At 40.6% G+C, this 14,945-nt stretch overlaps 1 protein-coding gene across 1 annotated transcript in view; it reads left to right on the top strand.

The window, feature by feature from the left end:
- The window catches only part of DCHS2 (dachsous cadherin-related 2), a 242,221-nt gene that overhangs the window by 178,059 nt on the left and 49,217 nt on the right, over positions 1–14,945 (top strand). Inside the window, 1 exon segment of the mRNA XM_018557926.1 lies at positions 2,405–2,641. Within this exon segment, the coding sequence (XP_018413428.1) occupies positions 2,405–2,641 (237 nt within the window).

Raw genomic sequence — 14,945 nt, 5'->3', positions numbered from 1 at the left:
ATCCTGCTCAGTTAAACTCCACCTTAAACATGTTTAAATAATTTGTCTACTAGATTTTAAGGTTAGGTTAGGTAACAAACTGCTAACCATGTTTGACCATCTGCCTCCTGTCTGATTGAAATTTGACTTCTTAGTGACCCAGGCAACAAACCTGAAATTATATTCAGCATCCCAATGCTGCTTGAATACATGAACAAATTGAATACAATTATACAAGCGCATCTTGTAGTAATTTTATTTGACCCAGTTAAAAATTGCTTATAAATCCTTATAATGAGAATTCACACCTTCTTTTATGGCTCAATATACAAGGCTTGGCATATTAGAACTAGGCCCAAAGGAGAGATAGCTAAACAATAGCTAAAAGGTTAATTGAACTATTACTGCATTGGTATAAGTCATCTGCATACTTGTCCTGACAGTTAAAGTTCATTTTGTGCCATTTTTAGCTCAGACATTTCTTTAACACTTGATGACCGGGATGTTTACACCCCCTTTCTGTCCAGACCATTTTTCAGCATTCAGCGCTGCAGTATTTTGACTGATAGTTATTCAGTCATGCAACGCTGTACAGAAATTAATTTTGTACAATCTTTTAAGGACAGATAGAGTTTTCTTTTGGTGGTATTAATCACCACTGGTGTTTATTTTTTATTTTTTACTATTTAACCAAAAAAGTACTGAAGATTTTGAAAAAGAACTGCTTTCCCTACGTTATGTTATGAAACATTTATTAAAACCCACATTTTTGGTAAAATATTAAAGATGGGGTCATGTTGGGTAAATAGATACCGAACTTGTCAAGCTTTAAAATTGTACATGCCCGTGAAATCGCAATAAACTACCACACCCAAAATTGGCCACAGGTGATGCTTTAAAAGCTTTTACCGCTCATTAGTTTAGTGTTAACAATGCTTAATGGCCCTAGAATTATTGCACACGTAGGCGCTCCGACGCATGTTTGTGTGTGTATGTGGGGGTGGGGGACTTTTTTTTATATGTGACTTTCATATTTTTTGTACCTTTTTTAAACTTTTTTTTTAAACTTAACTTTATTGATATCACATAGGGGACTAAGAAGCCCCCATGTAAAAGCCAATTTGCAGTAAAAGGTTTGCACTGAATAGGTTATTTCATACTTGACACAATTCCATAAACATTACCAGTGTACCCCAAACTATTATAAGGGCGTTGTCTGGGATCTACATAGAGCATCTGTTATATATTGAATATACTTGGCCCACATTTGTTACTTTTGTGTCTTCCTGCATCAAATTAGCATTTTTATGAAATAAAGGATTTAAAAATATATACAGTTGGTGTAGGCAGTTATTAAACCTTATTAAGGCCAACACACAGCTTGACAGTAAGGAGAAACAGAAAGAGGATGGGCATGAGTTGTAATAAGGATGGAGGTACAATTGGGGGGTGCAGAATAAGTTGTGTATAATGTATGCACAGCTATTGATTGCAAAGGATGCAGAGTTTATCACTGTGTTCTATGACCATATATGCTCACAAAATGTAAGACTGAGCGCTTTTATATTACATCACTCACATCTATGCTGTGTGGGATCCCGTACCCTCCCGTATGAGTTCCCGCATTGCATGAGATTGCGTGTGACAGTGTTTGCTGCTCTGCGGTGCCATTATTTCTTAATGGCATCCCAATACACCTAGCCATTGCATATGTGTTGTATCGCACCACAACACATGGCAACTTATTACCATGCATTGTGGTGCGATGCGATCTAAAAAAGGGAGCATGCACTACTCTTGTGCAATTTGGGTGTGGTAGGCAGCCCATTCAACTGAATGGTCTACCCAAGCCAATGCACAGTAATGCATGTAAAAATGTGCTGCAACGCACGTGTGATGTTCCATTGCACAGATGCGAACGAAGCCTTGGAAGGCCGAGCGTATCCTTGTTTTTAACTTTCAAAGTATTTTATTAATTTTCCAAAGTACAATAAAACAATAAAATAGCACATGATGCACAATCAGTATAGCATACAATTGCATTACAGTTTCTTCCACATTAGCATAATCAAGTAGTAGGAGGGGACTTATCCTTGTTTTTATCATGATAGGTGGGGTTTGGCATATGCTAGGACAATGGTTCATTTAAACTGGAAAACTCACATTCTATCAGAAAGTGCTCTCTCTCTTCACCTATAATCTAGCAGAAATGAAAAATAAAGTGTACGTATTATATGCTGTATATTGTACTAAAAATATACTAATTGAACTAATGTACAAATGTACCATGTATTGAAATTTGAGAGGACAGATAGATAATTGGCCTAGCACAGGCATATGCGGTATACAGTTTGGCGTTTGATTTGGCGAAGGTTGGGCTGTCTGCACAATATGTAACCATGTGTGTTTTTTTTAATATATTTAGGAATTATCTATTTGATCTCTGCTCTCAATAATTTAGAAGATTCACAAGTGACCTTCTTCGTGTGTGCTCGCGATCAGGCCGGTCGTACATCTTCGGTGAATGCATCGGTCACTGTTAAAATTCAGAAGACTGCATTGGCACCCGCAGTATTTGAGAAATCACGCTACGTGTTTGTAATTGCAGAGGATGCCCCACAAGGTAGCACTGTCGGCATAGTCAAGGCCAGGGAACCTTTAAGTGAGTATGTATTGTTTTACTTTAATGTGAGTGCAGCACATATGTTAATGGCATATTAAAAGAACAACAGATATGGCACAAACAGATCATTAACATTAGGATTAGATTTATAAGATGTATAAGTGTGGTTTTCTTTCTTTGCCGTTATTGACTATATCCCACTTACTATACACTACATTGAAAAGAGATGAGTGAACCTGATTAAATGGATGGCAATTGTAACTGGTAGTGCCTATACTGCCCATGCTTGGATAAAAATCTTGGCCACCATTGAGTCCAGCTTGCTTTTGTCAACAAGACATTTTCCCTTTAGCATGCTTTTCTGTGTTGAGTTCCTAAAAAGTGTGTTGTTTTTAGCCAGACAAACCTGTCTGTTAGACTTGCTTTGGTAGAGGGAAACAGCAAGGCACAACCAGTGAACGACACAAATAAGCGGGAAGTGATGCCTTCATATGTTATGAACAAATATGGCTGCCCCATGTATAGACATGTACATAGTTACAAATTATATAGAGAAAATACAGTTACCATATACAGAATTACCGTTATCTAACATTATTTACATACAAATATTTACATAGAATATTTACATATTTACATAGAATGATTTATTTCATATGCAGTTTAACCTCTTGCCGTCTGCCCGTTGTAAAAAAACGGACGGACGGCACTGCAGCATTGGCGGGTTGCCGTCTCCAGACGGCATTTTTTTTCTGCTCGCACGCCCCCTAGCGGGCACGCACGGACAGAATAGACCCGACCATTGCACACACCCGTTACCGGGTGTTTCACATATAGGCGATCAGCGGCTCCATAGCCCGCTGATCGTCTATATGTGCTCGTTCGCGTCCGCATTCACATCACTTCCGCATTCACCTGTCAGTCATCTGGCTGCTATAGCCAGAGAGAAGAAGCTGATGAAGCAGATCTCTGCTTCATCAGCTTCTTTTGGGGTCCACAGGTGATATTAGGGGTCCTAGAGACCCCTAATGTCTCCATAAAGAGGACCTGTCAGTGTGCCTTTGCTATTATATAGGGGGATTGTTATCCCCCTATATAATAGCAATAACAATAAGTGCAAAAAAATAAATATAAATAAAAAAAAATAAAAGTAACATATAAAAAAGTAAAATAAAATAAAAGTCACATATAAAAAAAGGGGAAAAAACCCCCCCAAAATGTTTAACTCCCCCACCCCCACGTTTACGCGCCTATAAACGTAAATACGCGTCCGGTGCCCCAGCGCGCAAAAATTACAATTGCGCTACACATGTTACATATCGCCGCGAACGTCGCAGTGAGAGCAATCATTTTAGGGCCATCAATCACTGATAACACTAAACTGATGAGCGGTAACAGCTTTTAAAGCGTCGCCTATGGCCAATTTTGGGTATTATCGTTTTTTGAGGTTTCGCGCGCGCACGCAATTTTAAGGCTTGACATGTTTAGTGTCTTTTTACCCGACGTGACCCCATCTTTTATATTTTACCAAAAAATTGGGTAATAATAAATGTTTTATCATTTAATATAGGGGAAACTGTTTTTTTTTTTAAATTTCGGTAATTTTTCCTTAATATAGTAAAAAAATAAAAACCCCAGTGGTGAATAAATACCACCAAAAGAAAGCTCTATCTGTCCCCAAAAAAGGGTATAAAATTCATTTCAGTACAGCGCTGTATGACAGAATAAATGTCAGTCAAAGTACCGCAGCGCTGAATACTGAAAAATGGCCTGGATGGGAAGGGGGTTTAACACCGTGGATGTCAACTGGTTAATAATAATAATTAAACAAATTAGGGCCCCTTCAGACTTTTGAAGCCTGTTGCAGTGCCTTACCACATGCACTTTAACGTATGGTATCTAGCTTACTTACATACATTTTCAGTAATGGACCCCATTAATTTAGAATGGACTGCCAAGTCACAGAGAAAAACAGCACCTGGACCTTTTTAAAAGTAGCTCACCGCAAAGCATGGAATGTGTGTTGTGGGGAGCAGCAGCATGGGCGTGCTTTGCTCTCCACTTTAATTGTGTGTTGTGGTGCTATTCTAAATAGATGTTAACATATTTAACACCAAACCTTCCTTTCCCTCCCAACTGCATATCCGAGCAATCTATTTTTCTTTTGTCCCTGTAGCAAGAAACAGCTTGTATTACTTCTTGTAACATAATTGCCAGGCTAAATAATTTAACTTAAAGTGACATTAAACCCTCAGATTTTTAAACATAAAACAATAGTGTAATGTGTGCCTTACTGTAATCCATGGTTGTTTCCCTTCTCTTTGCTGCTCTTCCTTTTAAATCCGTATCTCTTCTCATGCTTGGGGAGAACTTCCCTTTGCAGCTCAGGGCCTCTTCCTGTAGTGCCTGCTCAGGTTTCAAACCAACACACAGACACCATGTATCCATTCCAGAGACAAGGCAGTCTGCTGCAAAACAGAAGTTCTGCCCAGCATGAGAAGAGATACAGATTTAAAAGGAAGAGCAGCAAAGAGAAGGGAAACAACCATGGATTACAGTAAGGCACACATTACAGTATTGTTTTATGTTAAAAAATCTGAGAGTTTAATGTCACTTTAAGTCAGCTGGGAACTCAGTTCTTGTTGAAGTAGGCAGGCCCTCAGATCTAAATCTCCCAAGAGCCCTTTCCATACACACACCTACAATGTGGAGGCTGGCTATAAAAAGTCAAGACAGCAGCATTGATTTTCTGGGACAAAATTCAATGTATGTCTGTGAAGTGGGACAGTGAAGTTGGAGGGTATTTGGGTTCTGTAAATCAAGCAGCCAGCACTTAAAATGCTGGTTAAGGTTTAGTGTACCAAAGGCACCGTGTGTCAGCCCAAACAGAAAGATGGAAGCATACTGAATCTCTTGCAGATCAACATGTGTTTTTTGTTCTTGCAGCAAAAGGGATAAAACATAGGGAATGTGAACGTATTGCCAGGATGTACTGAATATGCTCTTTTCTTTGTTTTGCCTAGACATACACTTTACAGTAAGTTTGAGATAGCATGATGATCCCAGTTAACAGCTGTTTTTACATTGTTTCAAAAAAAATAAAATGATGAATGGTAGCCCCGTCAGTTAGCAGCTGCACATGCTCTTTTTTCTCCAGTTATTTTGACTTGATTTGAAAAAGGTCAGCACTAGAAATCTGTGCTTGCATAGTTTAATTGGAATGAATACTTTGTGTTACTTCCAAATGCAAAATCAAATATATAAATCTTGAACTGTCAGTGAAGAAAACTGTCCTGCTGTGGTTTGTAGTACAGATGTACTATACAAATCATGGTAATTGCAGTCATGTAATTGATTTGTAAAAAGGAGGAAAACTTCAAGAAGCTTTGTGTCACTAAACGCAAAACTGTTCACCATGGAACAGAGAAACAGAAAGTAAGGTGAGATTTTGTGGAGCATCTGCTGAGAATCATGCAGGTTAGGATTCAATGCAATTGTGACTGATGAGTTATTTGATGCTCTGCAGGTTGGGCACATTTGCATGTGTATATTCAGGCAAATAAAATATTGTCAATTTGCTTGATTTTACATTGAATTTACTCAATACTGTTCCCAACATGGGATGTCATTGAAGGTCACCTTTTAGTACTAACATTTTTAGGAAACAAAAGACATTTAGGGGTCTATTCATGAAGCAGCCAAAGGATCTAGCCGTGGCTTCGGCCGATCCTTTGGCTAGCTTCGGCCCCAGGACCCCTTCGGTTCAGTAAAACCGAAGTGCTTTGAACACAAACTTTTTTGGTTTTGTATACAGTGGGGGAAGGTTGGAACCTATTTCATATTTTTATTTCTGATTTTTTTTATAGCTCCCTACTGTTCCTCGTTTGGAGGCACTGTCTCTCTTGTGCTACTAAATCCCACTTTTTGTGTATTGTATAGGCCTCTATTAAAACATAACCAAATAGTTATACGGCAATAAACCTTTCAGACTTGCCGCCCATCTTTAATGCAGTGTAGGGTATCTGTAGCTTTGGGTTAATAAAGGCTTTTTGGTTATTTTAGCCTTCCTCCACTAAACCTTTCCTGCTGCCCATCATCAATGCAGTGTAGAGTATCTGTAGTTTCAGGTTAATAAAGGCTTTTTGGTTCTTCTAACCTTCCTCACCATAGCCTGTCTGGTTAGACTCTCTTGTTAGACCTTAGCAATTACTCCTGTTCTTGCAGGTTAGATAATAAGATTAAATATTCAGTAATTAATCAGAGAGTTATTTTAAAAGTGGACCTTAACTTAAAGTGACATTAAACCCTCAGATTTTTAAACATAAAACAATAGTGTAATGTGTGCCTTACTGTAATCCATGGTTGTTTCCCTTCTCTTTGCTGCTCTTCCTTTTAAATCCGTATCTCTTCTCATGCTTGGGGAGAACTTCCCTTTGCAGCTCAGGGCCTCTTCCTGTAGTGCCTGCTCAGGTTTCAAACCAACACACAGACACCATGTATCCATTCCAGAGACAAGGCAGTCTGCTGCAAAACAGAAGTTCTGCCCAGCATGAGAAGAGATACAGATTTAAAAGGAAGAGCAGCAAAGAGAAGGGAAACAACCATGGATTACAGTAAGGCACACATTACAGTATTGTTTTATGTTAAAAAATCTGAGAGTTTAATGTCACTTTAAGTCAGCTGGGAACTCAGTTCTTGTTGAAGTAGGCAGGCCCTCAGATCTAAATCTCCCAAGAGCCCTTTCCATACACACACCTACAATGTGTAGGCTGGCTATAAAAAGTCAAGACAGCAGCATTGATTTTCTGGGACAAAATTCAATGTATGTCTGTGAAGTGGGACAGTGAAGTTGGAGGGTATTTGGGTTCTGTAAATCAAGCAGCCAGCACTTAAAATGCTGGTTAAGGTTTAGTGTACCAAAGGCACCGTGTGTCAGCCCAAACAGAAAGATGGAAGCATACTGAATCTCTTGCAGATCAACATGTGTTTTTTGTTCTTGCAGCAAAAGGGATAAAACATAGGGAATGTGAACGTATTGCCAGGATGTACTGAATATGCTCTTTTCTTTGTTTTGCCTAGACATACACTTTACAGTAAGTTTGAGATAGCATGATGATCCCAGTTAACAGCTGTTTTTACATTGTTTCAAAAAAAATAAAATGATGAATGGTAGCCCCGTCAGTTAGCAGCTGCACATGCTCTTTTTTCTCCAGTTATTTTGACTTGATTTGAAAAAGGTCAGCACTAGAAATCTGTGCTTGCATAGTTTAATTGGAATGAATACTTTGTGTTACTTCCAAATGCAAAATCAAATATATAAATCTTGAACTGTCAGTGAAGAAAACTGTCCTGCTGTGGTTTGTAGTACAGATGTACTATACAAATCATGGTAATTGCAGTCATGTAATTGATTTGTAAAAAGGAGGAAAACTTCAAGAAGCTTTGTGTCACTAAACGCAAAACTGTTCACCATGGAACAGAGAAACAGAAAGTAAGGTGAGATTTTGTGGAGCATCTGCTGAGAATCATGCAGGTTAGGATTCAATGCAATTGTGACTGATGAGTTATTTGATGCTCTGCAGGTTGGGCACATTTGCATGTGTATATTCAGGCAAATAAAATATTGTCAATTTGCTTGATTTTACATTGAATTTACTCAATACTGTTCCCAACATGGGATGTCATTGAAGGTCACCTTTTAGTACTAACATTTTTAGGAAACAAAAGACATTTAGGGGTCTATTCATGAAGCAGCCAAAGGATCTAGCCGTGGCTTCGGCCGATCCTTTGGCTAGCTTCGGCCCCAGGACCCCTTCGGTTCAGTAAAACCGAAGGGCTGCTGTACGGGCTATTTACAATAGCCCGTACAGCTCCCGAACTTAGCCGAGCGGCTCAGTCGAGCCGAAGGCATTTGCCTCAGCTCGGCTGAGCCGCGCTGAAAGCCGAAGCTGGCCATTGGCTGGCCGACAGCATGCTTCTGACAGCTGGGCGGAGCCAGCCGTGATCTTACGGCTGGCTTCGGCAACTTGCAGAGAGATCAGTGTCCCTGGTTACAAGCTAACCAGGGACACTGATCTCCAGACAGCAAACTCTCCCGGACGCTCCGGGATTCTCCCGCTCATGGCCGCCCAGGAGAGAAACACTGCTTCTTCCTTTTTATTTATTCTGACGCGGAGCCGTGTCAGAATAGAAAAGAAAAAAAAAACTTGCCCCATAGGAATGCATTGCTAGATTCCTATTGGCTATTTCAATTTGCAATAGCCAATAGTAAACTAGCATTGTACCCGCCCTCTGCTGCAGTTCTCCATCAGGTCCATCAGCAGAGGGCGGGTACAATGCTAGTTTACTATTGGTTATTGCAAATTGAAATAACCAATAGGAATCTAGCAATGCATTCCTATGGGCAAAAATCATACCAGGCCCTTAAGGTCTGATAGGAATTTTAAGGAGGCACTCCATCCCCAAAAATGGGGGGCAAAAAACATGGGGTCCTCCCTAAAATTCCATATCAGACGCATGAGCACAGGTCTGGCAGGGCAGAAAAGGGAGGAGATGAGTGAGCGGCTCCTCCCTCCCTGCGATACCAGGCCACATGCACCGGGAGGGTGCTTTTGCAGGGTCGCCCCTAGAAAAGCACCTTGTCCCCTGCTAATGGGGACAAGGGCCTCTTCCCCACAGGCCCTGGGGCGTTGGTTGTGCGGGCAGGGGGCTTATTTACATCAGGGTACCCATTTAATATAGGGGCACCCAGATGCGCCCCCCCTTGTGAATGAGTAAGGGGTACTTGTACCCTTACCCATTCACGAAAGGGTTAAATAAAAGTTTTACAAATGAGGCCACACTTTTGAAAAAATCGTTTATTTGAAAAAAATAATTTTTGACAAGTCTTTTATTTTTTTTAAAAAAAGAAAAAAATGGATCCACCGATGTAATCCAGCATCAATCATGATGTCCAGCATTGTCCACGACGACGACGTCTCGACAAAATACAAAATAAAACAATTAAAAATAAATAGAAAGCGACGTCACGTCGCAGCTAAGAACACCTGACGCAGAATGGCATTTTGACAGATGGCGGCAACTTGGCTTTCATCATGACTTTGCCCAATCATGGCTCTCACAGTTCCCTGTGCCCTGATTGGGCAAAGTCTTGCACCTGACCTGTGGTCAGATGCAAAGCTTTAGCCAATGAGGGCTCACAAGGCAAAGTGCCTTGTGCAGGGTGCTTGGCGGTAGTGATGGGCTTGGGCGTGTTTGCAGCTCCACGCGCAGAGCCCGCCAGGAAGCTGACAGCGCCGCAGCGCCAATCACGGGTACTTAGACATTTTCCCGGTCCGCAGCTGCAGAGATCGGGAAATGTCTCCATGCCTGTGATTGGCGCTGTGGCGCTGTCAGCTTCCTGGCAGGCTCGGCACGTGGAGCAGCGAACACGCCCGAGCCCATCACTACTTGGTGGGCGAATAGCCTGCCAAACGCCCTGCAAGTTTGTGTGTTTGCCGAACACACGAACTGTCGATGTTCGAATCGAACTCACGTTCGGCTCGAACATGGAGCCCATCACTACGCATGAGTTACATTGCTTTTGGACTCCTATTGGATGTCCAAAAATTACTTGTACAAGCAATGTATATACTGTGTGTGTATATATATATAGATAGATATATATATATCTATTGTAATGTTAGGGGAATCCAGCAGGATCGCAGGACACAGGTTTTGCAAATAAAGTAAAGTTTATTAACTTAAATAGCTTCACAGCAGCAAAATAACAAAACAGTTCATCTTCACTGACCAGCTGGCCAACTCAAACAGCAACTCTTCAGTACAACACAAAAGAACAGTCTCACCGGCATGAAGATTTCAGAGCTGCAATCGCAGTTTAAACAGTCCCAGACTTCAAGGGTAACTTTCCCAGTCTACAGATTTCCAGCAAGATTACTGACATTCAAGCTCACAGCAGTACACAGATCCCCACTCTCCAACCTCCTCCACACTACTCCTCACCTGCTAGCTACCACTTCCTGTCTTTTAAACACACTCTTCCTCCAGCAGGTGAGTTAACCCCGTCTCATCCTTTAAAGGGACCACAGTCCAAACAGAGGGGAAATATAGCATCCTTCCAGGACCCAGCCCCGGTGTCCTGTACACTATATACATATAGATATATATATATAGATACAGACATTCCTCGGTTACCGACTTACCTGCTTTGCGACCACTCGCACTTACGACGGACCGCCGAGCGACCTCCGACCTCGCGTGTCAGCGTCAGTGAGACGTGTCGCCGGCGGAAGTGACGTCCTCCGATATTCACTGCGGGTCCCGGGAAGTATTTTTGCCTACAAATGTCAGGTGGTCATAATAATCTGGCCACTCAGTGTATATATATATATATACACTGTGTATATATACACTATTTTGACAAAAGTCTTGGGACCCTGCCTTTACAGACACATGAACTTTAATGGCATCCCAGTCTTAGTCCGAACGGTTCAATATTGAGTTGGCCCACTTTTTACAGCTATAGCAGCTTCAACTCTTCTGGGAAGGCTGTCCACAAGGTTTAGGAGTGTGCCTATGGGAATGTTTGACCATTCTTCCAGAAGCGCATTTGTGAGGTCAGGTACTGATGTTGGACGAGAAGGCCAGGATCGCAATCTCTGCTCTAATTCATCCCAAAGGTGTTCTATGTGGTTGAGGTCAGGACTCTGTGCAGGCCAGTCAAGTTCCTCTACCCCAAACTCGCTCATCCATGTCTTTATGGACTTTGCTTTGTGCACTTGTGCGCAGTCATGTTGGAATAGGAAGGGTCCATCCCTAAACTGTTCCCACAAAGTTGGGAGCATGAAATTGTCCAAAATGTCTTGGTATGCTGATGCCTTAAGAGTTCCCTTCACTGGAACTAAGGGGCCAAGCCCAACCCCTGTAAAGCAACCCCCCACCATAATCCTCCCTCTTTACACTTGGAACAATGCAGTCAGGCAAGTACTGTTCTCCTTGCAACCGCCAACCCAGACACGTCCATCAGATTGCCAGATAGAGAAGCGTGATTCGTTGCTCCAGAGAACACGATTCCACTTCTCTAGAGTCCAGTGGCGGTGTGATTTACACCACGGTATCCGACGCTTTGCATTGCACTTCGTGATGTAAGGATTGGATGCAGCTGCTCGACAATGAAAACCCATTCCATGCAGGTCTCTACACACTGTTGTTGTGCCAATCTGAAGGCCACACAAAGTTTGGAGGTCTGTAGCTATTGGCTGTGCAAACATTTGGCGACTTCTGCGCACTCTGCGCTTCAGCATGTGCTGACCCGGCTCTGTCATTTTACGTGGTCTACCACTTCGTGGCTGAGTTGCTGTTGTTCCCAGGTGCTTCCACTTTGTTATAATACCACTAACTGTTGAACGTGGAATATTTAGTAGCAGGGAAATTTCACGGAAAACACCTGAATCCAATGATTTGGAGGGGTGTCCCAATACTTTTGGCATATAGTGTATATCTGACCAGTTGCTACACTTATTTTTAATGGACAGCAAAGTAGGGGAACTGAACATATCTTTAGTCTCTGCAGCCTGTTATGAATGCCATGTTAAATTCAGATGGTGGTGGGAGCGACAGGTTAGGCAGTCAGATGCATAAGGACAGAGAGCTGACAATTCTTAGAAACATTACTATAGAATAAAAAAAAACTGTCTTACACTTCAAAATTAAGCTGCCAAACTGCAATGATTAAACCAAGATTTGGATAGGGAAGAAAGTTTTATCTTTTTTGTTTTGTTTTTCACTGTAGTGTTAATCATTACATCTTCCCAACAGGGTCATCGCAATAAAATCTTGGCAATAGTATTTGTTCTTCCAACATCTATCCACAATTTTTTTAAAAAAAGCAAAAAACCTTTAAAACAGAGCAAAGCACCCTTAAAGCAGAAAGTGATGGTCTGTTATTTTTCTTTCGCTTATACCCAACATATTGTACAAGTTTTAATAAAGTATATTATAGACATGATCATGCAGTCATTACTTGTCAGTAAGCAGGTGAAGGGCATAGGGAATATACGTCTTCAAGGAAAACCAGTATGTGCTGTGTAATGAAAGACATTGCTCTTAATTACAGCATGACTCTATTTATTATGAACAAGTATGCATGCCCCAAAATCATTAGAGTTTTGTATTTTAATGCATTTACACCTTTGAAGTTCATAATACAATTAATAGGTCACTGTACAGGCTTAAGATTTACTACTATTGCTGAAATTTATTTGGAATGCTATATAGTATTTCCATTGATATATGTTTCAATCCTAATCTTTATATGATTGGACTCACAAATAGAATTATAAGCAATTTTCAAGAGTTCATATGTGTTCTCAACTCTTTCAAAGGCTGCAAATTTGTATTTTGTTATCAAAAGTTGGCAGAAATTAAAAATGTTTTATGTTCAAAGTAGTATTTATTTTATCTATCTATCTATCTATCTATCTATCTATCTATCTATCTATCTATCTATCATAACACAGTTAAGCTGGCCATACACCTATAGTTTATCTGCAGATTTTCTATGGTCAGATGGAAAAAGTGCAACAGATTCCTTCAAATACGCTAAACTGTGTGGATGGAGAAATCTCCCACTGGGCCAAGCTTCAGTAGCTTGCTAGTGGGCCCCGCTGCCTCTCAAAACACCTGAACAATGCATCCAATCGGATTGTTCAGATGTTTTGAGAGCCAGCCGACTAGCAAGATACTGAAGCTTGGCCCAGTGGGAGATTCCTCCATCGACACAGTTTAGCGTAGATGGAGGAATATGTTGCACTTTTTCCATCTGACCATAGCAAATCTGCATATAATCTGTAGGCTTATGTCCAGCTTTATACTCTGCCTCTTCACTTTCCATATTGTCTTTAGGTTAGTGCTTCATGGCTGAATTTTAGCTGCTTAGTTGCACTATAAAAATCACATGAGATTGATCTATTTGTTTGTTTTATTTTGTTTTAATGTGAGCTGCTACATAGGAGATTTCCAGTAGTGCAGTTTAGCAATCAATCTCCTATGATACTGCAATTTTAATGCATAATATAAACTTCAGGCGATTAGTCTTCTCTTTCCTTTTGGTTGTATTTAAATAGAGCAGGAGAATATCCACTCATCAATGTCTCATTTAGATGATTCTTGGTTTTACCATATCCCGTATACCGAGTGAGAATATTATACTAAGACCAATCTCTTTTCCAACAATATCCTGCAGTAGTGCTAAATGTGTTAGAATTTTCTCGTCATTAATTGTTAGTAGCGTTTACCTGTAAGCTTCTTGAGAGCAGGGACTAATGTGAATGTGCAATGCGTAAAATTGTTGGTGCTATTAAATACCAATAACAGTTATTCTATATTATAAAGTTGAATTATATGAAAAAAACACTAAATTATATGGTTCAGGTGCAGTAAGCCCGGTCCATGAAGACATGGTTTAAGGAGTTTGATGAGGAGGAACTTGACTGGTGTGCACACAGTCCTGATCTCAACCCTGCTGAACACCTTTGGGATGAACTGAAATGATGACTGTGAGCCAGGTCTTTTGTCCATCATCAGGACAGCACCTGACCACATAAATGCTCTTGTTAGCTAAATGGGCTCAAATTCCCATAGACCAAAAACGTTAGGCCTTCCCAGAACACGGGAGGCTGTTAAAACTGCAGAGGGGGATCAACTTCATATTAATGCCCATGGTTTTAGAATAGGATATCCAACAAACTCATAAAGGTGTGACAGACAGGTGTACACAACTTTTTTTCCATATTATGTATCTATTATTTTTTATAGACATGAGCTCTAATAAGTGCAGTAAGAGGCATGACATGCTACTTTCATAATGTATGACAGCCACAACGACTTTCCAGGTACCATCTTACAGCTTGTGCAAGAAGGGATAGAAAAATTCACTGCCAACGTTTGGATGTGTAGAACAGCTTCAACCAAGGTTAGGAATTAGTCTTTGCTGCCATCTAGAGCACTGCACAGGACAAGAATTTTACCTTGCATTATGGTACTCCTAAATGTCAAGTTTTATTTCTTTTTTTGGGGATTGCTAAAAATAAAAAGGATAATGGACTTGACATACTGTATTAAATGACAGTACTATGAAATGTTATTTCCCCGACTAAATAGATTCAGATTTTCCAATCTCACCTGCTATTTTTTAGGGCATGCCTAAATCTGTTTGGTGCCATTTTGGAAATAGCATTTTTAGCATTGATATGTGAGGGACAATGTAGCTTGAACAATATAAAAATGAGAGAGGGAGAGAGGGAGGTAGAGAGAGGGAGAGAGAGGGAGAGAGAGGGAGAGA

The sequence above is a fragment of the Nanorana parkeri genome, unplaced genomic scaffold (genome assembly GCF_000935625.1).
Source record: "Nanorana parkeri isolate BGI_ZX_2015 unplaced genomic scaffold, ASM93562v1 scaffold311, whole genome shotgun sequence".
NCBI lineage: Eukaryota > Metazoa > Chordata > Amphibia > Anura > Dicroglossidae > Nanorana > Nanorana parkeri.
The sequence above is the reverse complement of the archived record's forward strand: the minus strand, read 5'-3'. Positions and strand labels throughout refer to the sequence as shown.